At 30.8% G+C, this 21331-nt stretch overlaps 1 protein-coding gene across 3 annotated transcripts in view; it reads left to right on the top strand.

Moving 5' to 3' along the window:
- The first annotated feature begins 977 nt into the window (after positions 1 to 977).
- Positions 978 to 21331, top strand: part of LOC143042652 (serine/threonine-protein kinase Sgk1-like) — a 58735-nt gene continuing 38381 nt past the window's right edge. The window contains exons 1-3 of one of the 3 annotated variants that reach the window (XM_076215085.1): positions 978 to 1081; positions 7571 to 7685; positions 17093 to 17176. In XM_076215085.1, the coding sequence (XP_076071200.1) occupies positions 7584 to 7685; positions 17093 to 17176 (186 nt within the window). In that variant the 5' untranslated portion in view covers positions 978 to 1081; positions 7571 to 7583. Of the gene's footprint in view, positions 1082 to 6948; positions 7092 to 7570; positions 7686 to 16471; positions 17177 to 21331 lie in introns of those variants that run through there. The other 2 variants (XM_076215078.1, XM_076215069.1) reach the window with 2 other exon arrangements.

Below are 21331 nucleotides of genomic sequence, written 5' to 3'. Positions count from 1 at the left end.
AGCTATTTATAATGATATATGTTTGTCTAGTAGGAAATGCCATTGATATGTGTATCACTGTAATTGTTGTGTGGAAGTAATGCGTGCATAAGGTCATCCCAGGGAGGAGTCCGAGATGCCAGACTTTCGGTTTGCAGAGTTGATACGTTTGTTTTAAAATGGTTACTAGAGTGTTGAGAGATTAACTTTATTCATGTGAACTTTTAATTTTGGAAATTATTATTAATTATATTTTTTACACAGAAACATATTGACCATTGTAAAAATTTAGTAAATTTTTGTTTTGGGGGCGGGATGTTATATATCAGTATGTATGGTCAGATTATGTTTCTGTATGTAAGAGAGAGTTGTTCCCTTTTTGTCAGTATTTTGTATTTATGTTTGTGACGTCATCTTTGTCTGATTAAAATGTAGAAAATGAAAGCTGTGTCTTTTTATGTGTCCGTATGTTATCGTCTCCATCCATGCAACCAGAGCTATTCCCCTAGTCTGTAATACTGGGGGTAAAATGCAAATTTGGTCTATTATCTTGAAAACCTTTATGAATGGAGAAAATCTATAAGTGGCTAAGATATACATACTAGTATTGTTTTTTTCTACTTCAAAACGGTCAGAAGTCTTATGTGAGAATTAATTTGCCTTAACTTTATAGTGATGGCGAATTTTCAGTACCAAATTATGTTCATGTTTTCCTAGTATCTGAAAAACTATAATAGATTGGAAGAAACTTTATATACGAAAAATGATATGATTTACAAAATCATCAGTCGACTCTTTCGGAGAACCTGTCGCGTTTGTCATTATTTCACCCTCCCCTTCCCCCCAGATTATAACCTGTTTGTCTAAATATTTCTTCTAGTCGCTTTCTGTCGTTAAAATTTAAATTGTCTCAAATTAGTTGCACCAATAGTGTTTTCAAAGCCGCTTATTCATTGGACAATTTAATGTCATACGTTTTCATTGGTCAACATAAAAGTGGGCGTCTGAAGTAAATGTGGAGGAAAATTAAAAAAAGGAAAAGAAAGGTACATCTTTTGCCTATTGTACCAAACAACAATGTTCACATAATTTTTGGTGTAATGTAAGTGACAGTCATATGCCAGCTATGCTGGCACTTATGGTAGAAGCATCGTTTTGGGACAAAGAACGATAACTCTTGCTAGACGACCCATCTGAAAAGTTTCGTCACTCTCGTTAAATCTCGTACGATTATTTTTTATTAATGGCTGCCAAAATTCTCGTTCAATCGCGATCTTGTAAAAACAGGCAGAACGGAACAAATTCGATGTTAAATACGACATGAATTTTTATTTGTTTGCAAAAACAAGAATTCAGAAATGTTGGCTACTTGTGTAGCTTATTTAAATTTTATTGTACCACGGAAATTACCGAAGTTATGACAACAACATCCGACGCCATGTTTCGTCTGCTTCAACATTCCATTATCAGTGAGGTCAAAGCAAATGTCCTAAATAATCACAGGTACTTCATTCAAAAGTCACAAAATCATAGTTAACGATAACATATTTAGCGTAAAAGTTCCGTCCAGCCATGGGAACACAGAAAAAAAAACTCTGCAAGCAATATATTTCGCATTTCTTTTTACAAATTGACCATGTCGGACATGCGGGGTAAACTCCGGTGCACTGGTTGACCATGACTCCTTATGTTCATCTGCCACATATCATTATTCCCCACACCAAGGAACAGTCATAATTATACAGTTGAATGTGATCACGGTTATTCATGTAGTCAATGGCGAATCCAGCATTTTTCATAAAAAGGGGGGGGGGGGGGGGCTGACGGGGCGCTCCAGTCATGATTCAGTTATTCCCTATATAATCATCATTTTCCCCCCAAGAAAAGGGTCTCCCTTTGGATCCTTTGGTAGACCACAGACTAATTCAAAACTTAACAAAAGTTAAAACATTCAAATAATTCACAATCTTCTTATTCTGTACTTTCTATTAAAATGGCAAACTCTCAAGACATCTTTTCATTGATTATGTCACACCTTATACAGTCCCAGGAAATGGAAACTGTTTTGTTTTCTCTCTCTAAGTTGAATCATAAAAGGAGACTTGAGTCTAAGTAGTACATTTAGAACTGACTACTGTATATATTGTATGCTTCAATATTGTCCAAAATTGGATTTTATGGGAAGATGGAGTTATTATGATAACCCATGAGAATAAACCATGATGTGTTTATAGGGCATGTTACTTGGAAGCATGTGGGCTACATCCTTTAAAATTCAAGCTGCAGCAGTCGCCTGCATATTTTATGCATCAGTTTATCCCTGATCAAAACATTTTCACTCTACCAAGTATTTTATCACTATATCACTATCAGGTTCACATTTCAACCTATTTAGCAATACACACTTATGATATAACATCACAGTACAAAAATTGTACTCAGTAACCAAATTGCACCTATTCAACAAAAAATACCTGCAAAAAACTTACAAGTTTTGTTTCACCATGTGAAATTATCTTGTTATCATCTTTTTACTCTGGTACATTAATTAATAAGTGATAGATTTCTCTTAGAAGAAATTTAAAGGTCTGAGTGACTATAAACTATACAGAGAACAATACCTGTTGTATTTGTTCAATGGGACAATAGAACTGCAAACAGTTTAAATGGACAGGTAACTATCAGGTGAATCTATGGAAAGGTTCAATTGGGTTCCAATAAAATGAGCAAATTAAATGTGTTACCATGAACATCCTTTTCTTTCAAAAATAATAGTTACAGCATGAAATAAAACAAAATCTCTTTTTATATCCCAGTTTAAAGGATTTGAAATTAACCATACATGTAAAGATGTATGGAATTTGGGTACTGGTCTCATTACAGGATCATGGATTGTTTGGATGTTATTTCAAACTAATTTTTCAATGACTCTACATGGACTCAAAATTAAATTGGTATTACTCTATTGTAAACAAGGGAAGTCTACAAAATAAGCACAGAATAAACTTTTGTCTGGTACATAAAAAAAAGTTTGGTAAAAAAAACTGACAATTTAGGTAAAATTAGGGTATTCTCATGTTAGCAAATTTATTTTCATGACCCAAAAAAAAAAAAGTACAAACCTAAAGGCATTAAAATGCTTTGCCATGCACAGCCTGATACGACCGCAGATGTATATTGAGCATATAAATAACACCAATTTTTTTTATGTCAGTTGAAATCAAACATATTTTTAATTTTGGATCCTTTAAACTTCAATATGGACTAATTTGAAAACAGGCACAGGTAGACCCACATATTTCTATTCAGCAGAAGTCTCAAACTACATGTACATATCTCCTTAATTCCATTTGATAGTAAGTCCTAATAACTATTGAAAATGTGTACATTTAATTTTTTTCTAGCTCCTCTCGTGTGAAAGCAGAACCTTTTTGGTCACCATTTATGTGTTGCATCTAAATAAGAATTGTAACACTTTATAGTGACTGAACAGGTTAAACAAATACTTCTTAGGAAACAGAAAAAGAAGACAACTTGAAACAGCACAGCCATGCCAGTATATGTATGTATAAAACTCAGATCAGAATAGCATGGACAATGTGTTAGTTCTATGTCCTTGTGAATTTATTGTGAGGAAAGTTATCAATAATTCTGCAGATAATGCAATTTATTCAAGTGTTTTGTACATTGCTGTTAAAATTTTCACACAATCAGTGAAACATTCAAACAAGCTAAACTGAATTTTTATTACTGAAAGTTTCAAACATTGACAAATGTTTTATTTACCAAATAACTCATGTGTTTCTGTGAGAGAAAAAAAATCATGTGCAATTTTTGGAATTAAAGGGAAAGAAGATCCTTTTCTCGCTCTGGTGCATGTCAATTGTGAATATATACTTACGGTTACCAAATATATTTTCTTTATCATGATACTCACATCAACATTATCAAGAAGTACATGTACATCATAGGAAAAATGCACAGACTACAGATAAAATGTTTAAAACACCATATTTTGAGTGCATCTCCTGCCAAATCTGTACTAGATGAGTATAATTGATGTAAATAAGGTAATTTTTGGAAGAAAAACCCAAAATAAAAAAATAAAAATACCCCCAATAATGTACTATAACCCCAAAATCAATTCTTATCTTCCTTTTGAGTTTTGTGTATGAACCTCCTGGTAAAATTTCATGGAAATCCATTTACTTAACTCAAGTTATTGTCTGAAACCAAATGTGTTTTTTTTAACATGCTTGTATTTCCCATTTCCATTCTCAATTTTTTTTTGCTATCATATAAGAACTTGAAAAGTAAGCTACATTATGTACATGTAACAAAAAAAATATATGCAAGAAATGACATAAAACAGACTCTGAATTTAATAGTACATGTCAGATATTGATGTAGAACTCACAAACTGAAGATGATCAGAAATACAAATGTTTTTATTCGAGTCAGATTTTTTTTTACCGAAGCCATTCAGCACTATCATTTAAAATTTTTTAGTCAAAATTTAACACTAGTATTAAGGTTTATCATAACAAATTGGCAAATACAGTCTTATTATCACCTAAAAAATACTGTGTACAGACTGACATGTGCGGTTTGGGAAGTTTTTATGTTTTTAGATATATATAAAAGTTAAATTTAATTTGCATATCTGAAAGATAAAATCATTTTTGGCAAAGATCTGGATTCAAAATATTTTTTTGTCCTATGCTTTTTTATTCATCAATTTGGGAATCAGAATATTTTTTTTCAAGAAAAATAGCATTTTCCATCTGAACTTATAATTTTATTTTAGACATAAACAAAACGTTACTGTAGCCTTGGACATTCGTTCTGAACATGCATGAAATATTTGCCACTGAACATTAAACAACCAACAACCAATCAATATCTAGGACATTATAAAGCTGGCATTTAAGGTAGCGCCTTCCTCATATTATATTTCGAAAATATATATAATTTTTATGTTCGACGAAGGCCAGCTTAAAATATTCAATTTATTAAAAAATATGTATTTGCAAAATGTCTTAATTGATTTAATGATAAGGACTTAGTTTTCCTTTTGAAGATCGGTTTCTCCGGTTACTCCAGCCTCCTCTACCAATAAAGCTGACTGTCTCAGAATAGCCCAAATGCGGCGTTTAAGAGTGGCGTTAAAACACTAACAATCAATCAAGCATGGTTCAGTGAATACTTCATTACTTGAATAGAAAGTTATTTTTTTGTAATTTTTATTACTTTCTTATAATGAGCCATAGGATATTTAGTATGTGCATACCTGACAAGGTCATCAGGCCCTTCAGATAGTTTTCATTTGACCTCAACCTCATTTTATGGATCAGTGAACAAGGTTAAAATTTCATAGTCAAGTCCATATATATCAGATACTATAGGCAATAGGTCTACTAAATTTGGTATTTGGAATGATTGTAAGGTGTACATGTCCAACTAGCAGGTGTCATCTGACCTTGACCTTATTTTTATGGTTCAGTGGGAAAAGGATTTTAGTTTTGGTCTTTTTTTCTCTGATACTATATGCAATAGGTCGACTATGTTTGGTGTATGGAAATATTTCATGACGTAAGTGTCAGTCTCTCAGGTTAAATTTGAAATTGATTTCAGTTTCATGGTTCAATGCTAAGTGTTATGCTTTTGTGTTTTAGTCTGTTTTTCAAAAACTTTTGTAAAAATTCAAGCAATAGGTCAACTATATTTGTTGTATAGAAGGATTGTAGCAGTAAGGTGTATATGTCTGTCTGGCATGTATCATCTGACCTTGACCTCATTTTCATGGTTCATATGCATTGGTCAATGCTAAGTTTTTATTGTTAAGTTTGTTTCTTAGATACTGTAACTAATAGGTCAACTATATTTCATTCACATATTGATTGTAAGGTATATATGTCTGTCTGGCATGGTTCATCTGACCTTGACCTCATTTTCATGGTTCATTGGTCAATGTTTATTTTTTGTGGTTGAGTTTGTTTCTTAGAAACTATAAGCAATAGATCAACTATATGTGGTGTATTAAATGATTGCAAGGTATAAATGTATTTCTCTTTTCGGTTTATCTGACCTTGACCTCATTTTCTAGGATCATGTAAGATTTATGTGATACTTAAAGTAAAATTTTATATTTAGGACTCAACATAAAAACAATGGTTAGCTGGTAAGTAAAGAAGACGAGACTTTGTTGAATTTATGATGTATATTACAGTTTTCTTCCAAATAATACAAGTTTTGTAAACCAACTGTAGATGCACAAGGTGTAATACCACCAATCATAATTTGTTTAGACCTGCCAACTATCCTGATTTAAGCGATATCGTCCTGATTTTCATGCTCAAAAAACAAGTCAAAATCCTGATTTTTACAAAATATACTTGAAGCAATTTTTATTTTGTAAAGGGGCATAACTCTAGAACAATAAATTCTTGATAAAAAAAATGTTTTGTGGTAATAAGCATTGTGTATAAGATTCATACAATTTGTTTGAGGCAAACTTAAGTTAGAATAGTAAATTCAGCATTTTTTTTGTTTGTTATGGGGCATAACTCTAGAACATTAAAAGTGACAACCCAATTTGCAAATATAAACTTGATCTGTGTTTTGTGGAAATAAGCAACAATGTTTAAGTTTCATAACATTTGGTGGCGCAACCTTAGTCAGAGAACAGGAACCTATTTGCTTAAATTCTGAATGTTCTAATGTCCGCTCTGCTACAACGGGGGCATAAAAACATATATTAGGAAATAAAATTTGCATACACCCAGGAAGACAATTGCCCAAGTATGCACATCCTCCTTCCCACACAGACATTTAAATATTGTTTACAAAGATCTAATTTTATCCAGTTCATTGTAAGATAAATAATCATTGATTGTTCATATCAGTGTTGTGCAATCTGGTCAAAGGTTACTCTGTTGGACAAAGTGTATTAATAATTGATAACAACCATTAAACTGTGAATATTTGTGTATTTTTCATTTGTATACTGGATTCTTTTCTGTTTTAAATGCAGAAATTGAAAACTGAAAAAAAGTCATTGAAAAGTCTTATAGTTTTATAGTATTTCACTGTGGCTTAAACAGACAAAAAAAGTAGGTGAAATATTATATAGCTATCTTTTTATAGTTAGAGTTATCTTCCTTTATGTGATACCAAACTTATTATCAACTGTGGATAAATGGAATGTCACCTGAAAATGTAAAGTTCTATATAGCATTTAATACTTCAATAAACTTAAAAAAATAAATCAATGAATATCAGGTTTTAGTATTCCAGGGTATATATACATATATGTACATTGGCGGAAAATATAAAATATATTTGTACGAAAAACTTTTTGGATCCGTCATTGAGAAGCTTATGTATAAAGGACTGATGTTGAAATTATAATGTTGAGTTGTACATTGTAAAGAGAGTGACACAGAGAAATATTATTTTTACTTTTAATTACACACACTGATCATGGATTTTTTTTTTTTTATCAATGTCCAATAATGTGGTTTAAATTGCATGAAATAGGGTGCAACTATTCCATTAGACATCAGATGATGTATAGGTTACTGATTTGTAGGTAAAACAAAGAAATGAGTATGGATGGACTTGCTGGATCTATAACAGAACATAATAAACCTACCAGTGCTGCCATATCTGACTATCAAACCTGGGAAACCGATAAAAGATTTGTGGTAAATATAGACTTAAGTATAGTCAATCTTAGCACACTTGTAGTTTAGAGATAGAGATAAAGTTCTCACCTTTATGTGTGTCCTCACAGTACAAAATGGCTTATACAAAAATCTTACAAACTCATGTCCAATTTCAAGTTAGTTGTTGATCTAAGCATAATTTTTTTTATCTGAACTCCTTTTATGCTCAACCTAGGGGCATTATGTTTTCTGGTCTGTGTGTCTGTCCGTCCCGCTTCAGGTTCAAGGTTTTTGTTAAGGTAGTTTTTGATGTAGTTGAAGTCTAATCAAATTGAAACTTAGTACACATATTCCCTATGATAGGATCTTTCGAATTTTAATGAAATTTTTTTCACCCCAATATCACTTTCACTGAACATGGGGGGTTCCAGTACAAAGTTATTTCGTAGTCAATTTCTTATAGACAATAAAAATAAAACCCACCTGCTCTTTCTCAATAATATTTTTACAGTGTGTTGTACTACATTTGGGACAAATTATATCAAAATTATATAAAACTTCATTGGTTCCTAACTCAAAATATGGACAATTTTATGTGAAGGGGGTCTTGAAATATTTTGACAGCTTCCGAAGTGCTAATTTCTAACCTTTTTCAGCTGGACCAAATCACTTCTTTACTTTAAAATTCATTTCCCAAATTTTTTACAGTGTCATTTCACCCCCCTACTTGCTAGTTTGAGGCATAAAACATGGAGAAATAAATTTGGAAGGGGTTTAAAAAAATTGGCAAGTAACACACTGTCCACACTAGGCATTATATTTGTGGACAACGAAAATCAAAGGACGATAATTGTGTACCAGATAGTGGTAGTGTGAGTCGGGCATCCTTGTGCAATGGACACATTATTGTGCAGAAGATATAATAAAAGCTTAATCCATTTTCCAGATTCACAAAGATTGTTTTTGGTTAGAAAAAACTGGAATTTCTAATTTATTAATTAGGTCTTTTCACTTTTCTGTGGAAAGAAAGATTGATTTTGTTCTTATAATAATTTTGTTCTTCTTCACAGCCTTTTTTTCTTGTGGTGTAAAGTGGTTTCTCAAGATGTCTCTTAGATTTTTTTCATATGATATCAAACACTTATAGCGCTTTTAAAACTGACCCTGTAAAACAGAAAAAAAGGTGCAGATCAGGGAAATCAAGTAAATGGTGGGAAAATACATGAACACTAGAGAATAGAAGTGGGAGCAAGCTTTGATTTCAAGATTTAGTTTAAAACGATGTACAACAAATCTAAGATTCTTTTTGAAAAATGTTGGTGGCCCTGAAAAGGGCCGTTGTTGGTATTAGCTGGGAACATTTTATTTGTAAGAGTTATCTCCCTTTAGGTCTTTTGAATTGATTTCCTTCGTCTACCAAAAAGAAAATGGGGTCAAGGTCGGATTCTAAATTCTTATATTGACTTAATATTGCTTCTTTTCAGCCAGACAAACTGTTTTTTTCTCATTCTCTCATATGTAAATTGGAATGGAAAGACTTTCAAATGTTTTCTAAACAATTAGTTATTAATTTTTAGAAGGTTTCCTATCTGACTGCTGTCCTTCAGATGTTATTGAAGTGATTACCATATTTAAGAATATGTCACATCTGTTTAGTTGGAAACATGACTCTCATAAGTTTGATGTTTAAAGGAAATCAAGAGCGACTTCACTCAGTGTCTTAACAAGACTTTCACAATAGCGCTGTTTACTTTACAATTCATGTCTTTTTTTATTAGCTATAAAACCTTATACTAAGACATGTGTTTATTATATAAGTAATACATATTTATTATATGCAATTAATAATAAGTTTTTTAACCCTTGTTGTCATCTCTTGTCATTTTATCCTTGAAAAATGTTATTTATGAACTCTTTTGTCACTTTAGAACTTTTTTCATGGCAATAAATAATAAAGGTGAAACACTCCAAGCTTATATTATCTGCCAATTGTAAGATATATTTTACTTCACAGTATAGCTATCGAGAGAATTGTTAGATATTTTTTTATCCCAGGCAAGAATCTAAATTGCCACAGATACTTAAAATAAATGCATCTATTAAGATTTGTGAGTTTCAGCAGTTTTTAAGTGTCTTGGCTGGTTGCTGTCTGTCATATTTGTTTTCCTGTAATGTTTTGTCATAAATCAGGCCATTGAATTTATTGTGCGAGTTGTTTCACATTTCTCATGTTGGTGCCTTTTAGAATTGATAATACCTAATGTTTTTTTTCCTCATTGTTGAAGGCTGTATAGTGACATGTAGTTCCTGACATCCACATCATCTGGACTGTGGTGAATAGTTGTCTCATTGGCAATCATACCACATCTTCTATATTTGTTATGCAATTTGTGTCTTGAACATGTTATTAGATCCTTATTCAAAACTACTAAGCATATGTCATGTTGACAGACACTGCTTGTATAAGGCCAAATAAAAAAGTATGTGTGGTTCCAGGTACATCTGAAAAAAAATTAGGGTAGGTAGGTAGGGATTTTTTTTTATTTTATGTTTTTTTTTTTTTACATTGAGTCTATGGGAGCAACATTCTGACTTTTACAGTGCTAAAATCTTTAGGGTAGGCTATTTTTAAGCCGAAAAAGTAGGGACGGTCGGGTTACTGGAACCACACATATATTTTTAAAATACAAATTGTTTCTTTTTTTTTTTTTAACATAACACATTTTTAATAACAGATTACTCTCTTCTTGGATATAAAATTGAGAATGGAAATGGGGAATGTGTCAAAGAGACAACAACCCGGCCATAGAGCAGACAACAGCAGAAGGTCACCAACAGGTCTTAATCTGTGAACTGTTTCTTCTTTGTAATTTGCAGATGATTTATATCGATAGCAGGTCAGATGAAAAGGACTAGTACTGCATCCTTTTTATAATGGTCAAGCTGTAAAACTGAACATTTAATCTCTGACTTCAGCGTCAATCAGAAATAAATGACCGCATATTATGCATTATTTAAAAGAAAAATTCAAATAAACAAAATGAATGAAAACTACATGTATTATGCAATGTTACAGTCTGCACGGTTAGCCACTAGTCCGATGCCCCAGACTAGTAAAATTTCATTCAGACTAGTAATTTTTTACAAAACTTTGTTTGGACCAATAAGAAAAATGTCAGAATATAGGTCTTCTGACTAGTAGTTAAAAATGTTTTTGGTGCAGACTTTTAAATTTTATTTGCCAAAGAGCATAAATATTGTATGTTACTAAGTAAATAAGAAGCATAAGTACAAGTACATGCTAAGAATTATTTTTGAATACATAAACCGGACTTTTAACCGGTACATATATATAACACAAAAACATATTGATGAGTGAATCATGTTTTGTTTTAGGTTTTGTTATTCTTCATAATTCATCTTAGTTTTTAAACTTTTTTTCAATTGTTAAGTCTCAGATATTGGTATTATATCATAAATAAGACATAATAAACAAAATGACTTCATATGTTTCACAGGTCAGTAGTTATGAGGATTAAAAGTCCATTTGTCAAACATATTTTAAGCACTATAATATTGCTGTCAGCATAACATACTTAACAATGTCCACTTCACTGATCTTAAAGTGCTTAGAAGAGATACATAGATCTTATCACTGTTATAATTTGTTGTTTTATTTGAAAACTTTTACAAAAAGTATTATGAATTTGACTTCGTTCTCACCTTTTTGGTAAGGGTGTGTGATGAAGGTTTTATTATATTAGATAATTATTGGCTAATCAAGGCATTTAAATTTGAGACAGCTATGTAATCAGTTAGACAAGGTTTGAAAATTAAATGATTATTTAATGTTAAGAATACTAAAAAAAAAAAAAAGAAAAAAAAAGAAGTACTATATGGCAGGGATGCAAATTAATGCTCTTTAAAATCAATCTGTTTATGAAAATTATTCCTCAATTAAAATGTCAACAATTTACTCAAATAGCTTTTATTTTCATACTATAATTTGAGTAATCAACAAGTATATAAGATGCAAACAGACCTAAATAGGCATACAAATTTAACGTTTAAAGGCTTTAGAAACGTATATGTAAACAATCCCAAAATACCAACTTAGACCTTGTTACTTCTCTAATAAAGTGTGTTTTTTTTTGTTTAATTTTATCTGGATATCAGACTGTAATGTCATATCCATTATCAGACCACTACATGGACTATTTTCTTTTTATTGAATGCTGATATTTAAAATTGCTTTTATAAAAACGAAGTCCACATCTCATCAGTTTATTGTAAACTCAAGAGGCTTTACTTCTCTTGAAGGTGAACATTACTGGCTGGTGAAGTCCCTGAGGGGGTCAACCAAAAGTTGACCAGCATTATTATTTTCTATTTATAATAAGAACCCAGGGCAAAGGAAGATTTTTATCAACTTTCAAAACCATATGAATTTGTAAATGTATTCTAAATATAAAATTTATTTAACCATAAATAGATATATCTGCTTGGGGCATTTTAAAACTTCTCATATTTGTCATTGACCGAAGTTGTAAATATTGACCTTGCTTTTGAATATAGTTTATTTTCTTTTGACTAAAATAACACTTCATATGACCAAGAAGTATGAAGGGGAAAATATGAATACCAAGCAGATTTTCTATTTCTAATTATTATAGGGCTCCAAAGGGGGATTTATATATAAAAACATTTAACATGACAACAACACATTAATATTAAATTAAAAAAAAAATCATTAAGATTCAATAAAAACAACTTAAAAGAAAGATCATTGACTTGTCAATATTACTTGGATTGGATAAAAAGAAGATGGAGTATAAAACAAATACTAAATTATAATTTTATTGGCTTTTGCTTTTGGTAAAATATTACTTATTAGATATTACTTTTTTACACCCTCAATAAAGAGAATTACTTATTTTCTTATTATATTTTTAAAACTAGTAGAGCTTTCATGTTAGAGATTCTCTTAGTTATTGAGTCAGCTGAGTAATATAGAAAAAATATTCTTGGTCCAGGATTCTGTCATGGTTTGTTAAATATTGGAAGAGCTATCAATATTTGACAATAATGTTCAAGGTCATGTTTTACATGTAAATGATTTACACTAAGATGTCATTAAAAGTAATTGAATATTCCACATTTGCATGCTTTCCAATCACATAGGTTGAATTGCTGATAGACCCCATATTTAAATTACAAAAAAATCTATCATTTTGCAATACCCTAATATCCTGTAGGAAATTAAATATATCATGTAATGTGCATGAGGTGGGATTATGTATAAACTATAGGCCCATCGTCATCCTGTAGGAAATTAGATATACAAGACTAAGACCCTCATGTAATGTGCATGATGTAGGATGATGTAACTAGGCCCATCATCAGTTAACTCACAAATATTTTTTGTGTTAACAGGGAGATCATAAAAACCTCAAAGAATGACAAATTCAATCTATCTTTTATTCAAATGAAGACTTATTTCCTGACAGGTAGATATCAAGATAGAATTTACTAAACAGTTTGTTGACATGTAGGTCAGTAGTGACCATGTAGCCTTCACATGATGGCAAGGCCATACTAGGTATTAAATATTCATTCACATAAGATGTATTATGCATGGTGTGGGAGGCTGTTTAAGTGTAAACCTTTCAAGATGCTATGCATATCTGAGGGTTACAGTAATGTGCTTTACTGTCAATCGTCAAATGGTCATTTTTGGCTACCGGGATATGTCAAAATATCCTTATCGTGATTCGTCAGAGGTCTCAATTATTTATTGTTACAATTTTTTTTACGAAAAATTTAAGGTGATTTGTCATAATCAATCGATTTTTTTATCGTCTCAAAGAAAGTGTATAAATTATTGTCATGGACCAGAAATAAACGTCATTTGGCAAGAATATTTACAGTTATTCGTCATGAAGGTATCCCCATCATTACCCCCCTCATATCTGGACCAGAGACAATTCAAGCCGAGTGGATCTATTTCAATATAACTCAAATGATTGTGTAAATTTCAGCACTTAAAAAAAAAAGATCTTGACTATTCTTCTTTCTTCTACAAATACCAGTACTTAATCATGTTTTAATGAAACAAGTTTATTTTATTATGAAAATTAGAATGATACGTTTCAACCAAATGGGAATCATGCTGCTTATGAGCTTATGTTGCATGTTGGTGTATGTCCTTGTTTCCTATCATTTTTTACAAAGATCGTAGTACCCGAAACAACTGAACCGAATCAAACCAGACTTGGCCACAATCATCAATGGAGTATCTAGTTTAAAAATATGTCCCTTTACTAAAAAAGTTTTGTCTATTATCTTGAAAATGCTGTTAATAGAGAAAATTTTATGGGACAGAAATATTCAGAATTTTCTTATAATTGTCAACTGTCGATTAACACCCAAAACTCATTGAAGTTATTATTGTTCTTCAGTACTGAGTTTTACCTGCTTAAGTTTTGCCTTTTAACTTAGCTTGAAGCTCTATAAAAGAAAAAAAATTAACATATTAGTCAATGCAGAAATCTTGGGATGACTTCTTTCAAGTGTTTTTGCCCCAACATATTGTTTTTCACTGTAATAGATAAAGACAACTTTTACGTAAATTACAAAAATGATAAGCAGGACAAGATCTACAAATTTGTAGAGACGGCAGAAATTGTTGTTTGGCTCCTTTCATATACAAATTAATCCCCTTTAAAAAATTATTTTTATCAATCTTTTACTTTTTGGCCAAATAAATAGAAGATAAAACAAGAATGTGTCCATAGTACACAGATGCCCCATTCCCACTATCATTTTCTATGTTCAGTTTTTAACTTATAAATAAGAATAAAAGAAGTTGCCTGTATACTTCACTAAGGATTACTTTTGAGAGCAAGGAGATCTCTATTTGTCAATCGGTTTATTAACCCCTTTGAATCCAGGGTCGAAGTTCAAGATGTTAACATATTAACGGAAATTTTTAGCGTTGCTTTTACCATTGAGGCCATCTATTTTTATCATGTTTATTGCGGAGTTTCACATATTTTAATCGTAATTATAGAAAATATGGAACGTTGTTAGCAGAATCAAAACAGAATTAAATGAACACTTGATTATTTTCAGCAATACATAAATTGGATTGAGTGTCTATTTATTCACTATATTTGTAAAACTCTCCTTATTCCTGTGAAGCGTTTGCTTTACATTGAGGCTTGCTATGCTTATCATCGACGCCACAGTACTTCAACCAATCAGGGAATGTTTATTTGGGGCATTCTATTTTAACTCAGATTTTGGCACATTCATGACATTTTAATCGAAATTATAGAAATATGGAATATTGTTAGTACATATTAAATAGAAAAAGATGAATACTTTTAGCTAAAGATAATTTGGATGGGAGTTCTGAGTTTTCAAATTATTTGTACAACTCTCCTTACTGATGCCATATTTTGGAATTTCCGTGACCTAAATGATTCGCGAAAATTAATATTTTTATATATAGTATAGTAATAAGATGATTAATGGTACATATGATTTCCACCAATTCTATTTTTCATCTTTCCACCAGAGTGATCTAAAAACAAAGATATTGACAAATATAGATTACCATACAATCTTCATCAATGAGCAATACCCATATCATATAGATTACCATACAGTCTTCATCAATGAGCAATACCCATATCATATAGATTACCATACAATCTTCATCAATGAGCAATACCCATATCATATAGATTACATACAATCTTCATCAATGAGCAATACCCATATCATATAGATTACCATACAGTCTTCATCAATGAGCAATACCCATATCATATAGATTACATACAATCTTCATCAATGAGCAATACCCATATCATATAGATTACCATACAATCTTCATCAATGAGCAATACCCATATCATATAGATTACCATACAGTCTTCATCAATGAGCAATACCCATATCATATAGATTACCATACAGTCTTCATCAATGAGCAATACCCATATCATATAGATTACCATACAGTCTTCATCAATGAGCAATACCCATATCATATAGTAAGCAATATAAAAACCTCTCAATAAAAAATGTGAAACAAATTTTGACTTCACGATGGAATTTGCCATGCAAGTTGTATTTGAATGACGCTTGAGACCAAAATAGAATTACATGTGGGAGTCGCTTGAAATAAAATTCAATAAAACAGTTTATAAAATAAGTCTATTTATGACAGTCTTATTTGTCTTAGTACAATTTTAAAACATGAAGCATTTGGTTATTTAGGAAAAACAGTGGCTTTCCATATTGGTTTAATGCAAAAGGTCAGATATTTATATAAACTAAATAATGCTTCGATGTCATGATCTAGGCTCAATTGAACATTTTATTTTTCAATATTTTTACAAGAAGAATTTTTGACAAACATGATGCCCACGCTTGTTGAAAAAAGGTGAAACAAATATTTCTTAAATATAATTTATTAGTACTGCCTTGATTTATGCAGAGCTGATTGAAGACATTTAAACAACAATAATAAAAAGCAGTTTTTATTTTTTTTTTTTTTTAGGTAACAAAATAATTGTATTGTTCAATTAAATAAACATAGTCTTTAAATATGACAAATCACATTATATTTGGGTAAAAATTCATATCTGTCAGTAATTCACTCAACAATACGTCAACTTTTAATTAAAAATGTTAACACTGGTTGAAGCACTGTCTGTCAAGGTTACCTTAATTAGGTAACTAAAGTTTTACCTGTAGAGTTGACTGATAAACACCCCTGTGTGGTCAGTAAGAACTATCCATTGAGTTGACAGGGAGGAGAGAGATTAAATAGCTTGACATTCAGTTGTTTATAGTCAGTCTATTGTAATAGTTGTACCAGCTGGTTTATATAGGCCACGGTCTAATAAGTTGATATATTAAGCTAAGGGAACTATAGCTTATCAGAAATGCAATCCTGAAAATCTGTATGTTCATGTGGAAACATTAGATCTGTTTTAGTGTAGGACTACTATTCAAATTCTATTTTTTTTTCTGAAAGCAGAGTATATTTAACATTTTTATCTCTAGTGTGAACAAGTGTGACTTACCATTAGGAAGTGTGTGATCTGGTGTGATAAACAGGTTCCACAAGATATGAACTGATGAGTGGATAAATGATTTCAGTGATTTAGAACTGAATTATACAACCCTTCTTTGTATTTCTTTTTGGACCTGCAGAATGAAATAGAAATACATGCTATATCTTATCATTGTAAAGACATTGGTTTATTAGTAATGACTAGTCACAGTATTAGTACTATTTGATACTATAAACTATGGAAGAACCTAACATATCAGTATCATTAGAGCTTAGTGTCAAATGTAAATCATCGGTCAAGAAGAATATCATCCAGTCCAATTTAATGGGAATCATTAAGTATGTTCTTCCTCTGCAGGTGTACAAAGTAGTGGTCAATGCTGACAATAAGTCATGGTTCATCTTCAGAAGATATAATGAATTCTATCAACTTCATGAAAAGGTAAGTTTATTATACACAATGATACTTTATAAAGAATGATATAATATTTAAGAGGCCAAATAAAACTCTTTGATTTACCTATCATAATTAATGTTTGACCTCTTAGATGTCTTTGTGTGTTTTGAGTTGTTGTGGTGCAATTTTTTCTCGGACTCATTTTAATTAAGGATACTTTTTAAAAAAAAATGTAATGCCTCTTAAATGTTCTATTTTATTTATGCAACAATTCCAATATGCACTAAACTTGCCTATCATGTACTTTTGGCACAGCTGTTTATTATTTTCATAAGTGCTTTCATTAACAACTTAAACAGTTGATAAAAAAAACTTTTGCCCAAATTTCCCAATATATGCTATGCAGGACAGTGTTCACTTAGATTCACTAACAGACTAACTAAACATATAAACTTTATGATTGCTGCAGTAAAATAACTTTGCAGGTGCAAGGAGTCAATTTGAAAATATATATAAAGGGATAAGAATAACCACCAAAAATACTGCTCATCCACTAGACAGGGGCGGATCCAGGATTTCGAGTTAGGGGGGGCGCAAAGTTTTATTTTCGCCGAGCGGAGCGAGGCGAAAATTTTTTTTAGGTTTCTTTAGGTAAAACTATTGAAATATTCTTCTAAAGGGGTGAAATGTAGATAACTCGAACTATTGTGTGGTAAAATTAGCGAGAAATTAAAGTTTCAAGCTGAAACTGCCTTTAATCCACACCTGACAACAATCTACAGATAGACGGGCGGACAGACGAACGGAAAGTGAGACGAGACAGATCACAATTGCTCACCTGACCAATATATTTTTCAAACGAAAATTTCTACTTTTATCAGCGATTTTTAATTGTCCTTTTACTATCTGTTTTTTACTTTTTTGATTTTCGGAGGTCGTGCCAGACTTCACTGTGTTCGCCACAAACAACTAAAATCAGAATGAGATGCATTTACGCAGTTATATTTATTTTCTTGGGATCCCAAGCATACAGTAATACGGTACAGAATTCAGCTAAATATTTAGGTTGCAAGTGAGAAATAAATAATATATATAGACACAGAGAAAGAAATTAATAAACTAACCTTTCGCTTGAAACAGTATTTCTATCTTTCATTACGGATATTATAAAAGAATCTCACTGTTTTCTTGACCGTGTCATGATGAAATTGTGAAAGTGAGTAAGGGATGTTTTGGAACTTCGATTATCAAACAAGTTTATTATAAAAACTGCAAATACAATGTAACATTTGATTTTACTTTAACTGCTAAAAACCTATTATATTTGTCATCAAACGCAGCTCCGCGTTTGACACCTTCCTTTGAAGTTATTTATAGAACTTTAATAAAGCGTAGGTCATTTGATTAGTAATCACGTTGATTCTGTTAAACTGACTGTTTTATATACTTTGAATGTTAAAAAAGATTGAATGGTCTCTTCTAATAATTAAATATGTTGAAGTCAACCCATGCTTTGCAAATTTTAGGGGGGCACACGCCCGCCACGCCCCTGCCTAAATCCGCCCCTGCTAGAAGTCATAAATTGAAGAATTAGATAATGCTCTTTTAATAAAAAACAAACAAAATTTTTCAAATAAAAACCCCTATAGATTGAGATACATGTACATGAATATTGCAAAGACAATAGTGTCATAATACATACACTGATTGTGGAACAGTTAGATTTTGCTATTCCACTTATGAAAATCTTGTTACAAATCACACAAAAAAATTAAAAATGTATTGCAAAATAAAATGAGATCTACCTGCTGTTCATTTGAGTCAAAACTATCAGAAGTTTTCTTATAGGAGTTATTGCCCTTAATTTTATATATTTTATCTTTTTTCGTATCTTTCTTGTCTATTACCGTATAGCAGGTTATTTTCGCGGGTTGTTAATTTTCGCTTATTTTCGCGGATAGAACAAAATCGCCAAAATAAATTCCGCCAATTTAAAAGTGCACATGCAAAGGTATTATTAAAAGTTTAGAATCCACAAATAGTAACGGCCAAAATATTTCGTATACCTTATTCAATGAAAATCATGAAATTTTACACCAGCGAAAATAACGCGCTATACAATATTTTGAAAATTATAATAGTTATAAAGAAACTTTTATTAAGAAAAATGATGAGCAATACAAGATCTACATATAAGTCATTGGCTGAAATCATTAAATGACTCCTTATTGAAGTTATTGTCCTTTTATGATGACTTTTATAAAAAAAAAGGTTGCCATTGTTGAAGATGCAGGTGAGTGACACAGATCCTTTAGAGCCTCTTAAGTTAAAACTAAATCGTAGACATGGATATGATCATTTTATAGGTTTGACAATTTTGATTTAAAACTTTTTAATTCATTTAAATTTGAAAGCTTTTCCATATCATGTTGATATAGCATGCACATTTTCCATATACATTTTCCATACCAAAACAAACATTACTAATCTATATACATTTATATCCTTGTTTAAATGGTTATGAAATGTTGTTTAATTAATTAACTCTGGTGACTTACATATGTACTTCATCATTTTAAACAGATTTTAGATAATTACTTATTCAGGTGCCATACAAATTGTTGCCATTTTTTTAGTGACTAATTCATCTGCACTATGTTTAATCTTTTATATTTAAGATTTATGATTCTATTTACATTTACTTATATGTATATATACTAACTTGACTAGGATCTTAATATAAAGGCAGGTAGATAAGAATTATTTCATTTTGTTTTAAAACCATTTATTTAAAATTGAAAGAACCTTGTTTTGTTTGGTACTGTATACAAGTGCTTTTGAATTCAATATGTTGCCAAGATTATTGATTTGTTTTTGTTTTGGTACCAGGACTGAAGGTCAATTTTTTTTTGGACAGTTATTATACAAATAAAGCATTCAAAATAGATTTAGAATTCCAAGCTCAAACTTTTCACTCGTTTAATTACTCAGAGCCCAGGCTCAATATCAAATTCTAAAAGCTTCAACAATCAAGGAAATAAACAAATCTGAAATTTCTATTCTGATCTTAGATTCACATTGATTGATTGATTGTATATGGCTAAATGTGCATCAGTGCAAACAGGTTATATATCTTGACCTTATTTACAGACAAGGTCAAAGAGACGAAATTAAGACAGTATTACTTATGGATACTGTTAAGGTTGTTATTATTTTTTCAGGGTATCAACCATATCTATACATTTGAATAACATATCTAGTTGTATATTTGTAATTGCTAGATATGAGTTTTGGTTTCAGTTGCAGATTTTTTTCCAAAATATTTATGTTTGTTATTCATATGTCTCTGTAGGCACCTTCAAATAACAAACAAAATCTTTTCAATTATTTAGATTAAATAAAGTTTTTTTCTCATTTAGGGTTTAATTGTATGTAATTTAGAAATGTTATTGGATGAAAGATCGATTGCGACAATTTCTTTTCCATACATGTATAGTAAAAAATTATTGTCTCATTATGAGAGGTATTGGATTTGTAAGTATGAGAGTATATCCCTTCAGAAACCAGATTGTACAAGACATTTTTGGGCACCTGGGATACAGCTATGATTTCATGATTGTCAGTATAAATGCACTCACAATATACAGTATACTCTATGAAAAATCAATTAACTAGCAGTTTTGGAAAAGTACAAAGTCCATATTGATTTTTTTAAAAGTTTTACTTAGTTTTTGTCTGACCGACTGTAACATTTGATACCATTGTCATGTAAATAATCATGCTCTGGCAAGATGCACTGAGTGAAAATAATCTTTATTTTGTACCATAAAATGACAATGACTGGCTTAGATAATAAGATGATTATTCGATGTCACTACAAATTTTGTAACAGTTTCAGTACATGTATTCAATTATTTCAGCAGTTTCTGATATTTACTTTGTGGTTGTCTTACCTGGTTGTTAAATTATCACAAATGTCCTCAATTATGACAATAGAATTTGTTTTTCTCTCTATTTTTAGAGAATAACATGAATATAAATGAAAAAAAAATTAGATTATATTTATGTTATTAAGTATGTTGTTTCTCTTAACCCCAAGTTCAAAAGTCATGTTATAAATTGTTTATTAATATTAAAAGTAAAATAAAGTGTAAATCATACATAAAAATGAAAATTTTGTCAATTCTTGTAAATGCATTA

The sequence above is a fragment of the Mytilus galloprovincialis genome, chromosome 1 (assembly GCF_965363235.1).
Source record: "Mytilus galloprovincialis chromosome 1, xbMytGall1.hap1.1, whole genome shotgun sequence".
Lineage (NCBI taxonomy): Eukaryota > Metazoa > Mollusca > Bivalvia > Mytilida > Mytilidae > Mytilus > Mytilus galloprovincialis.
The sequence above is the reverse complement of the archived record's forward strand: the minus strand, read 5'-3'. Positions and strand labels throughout refer to the sequence as shown.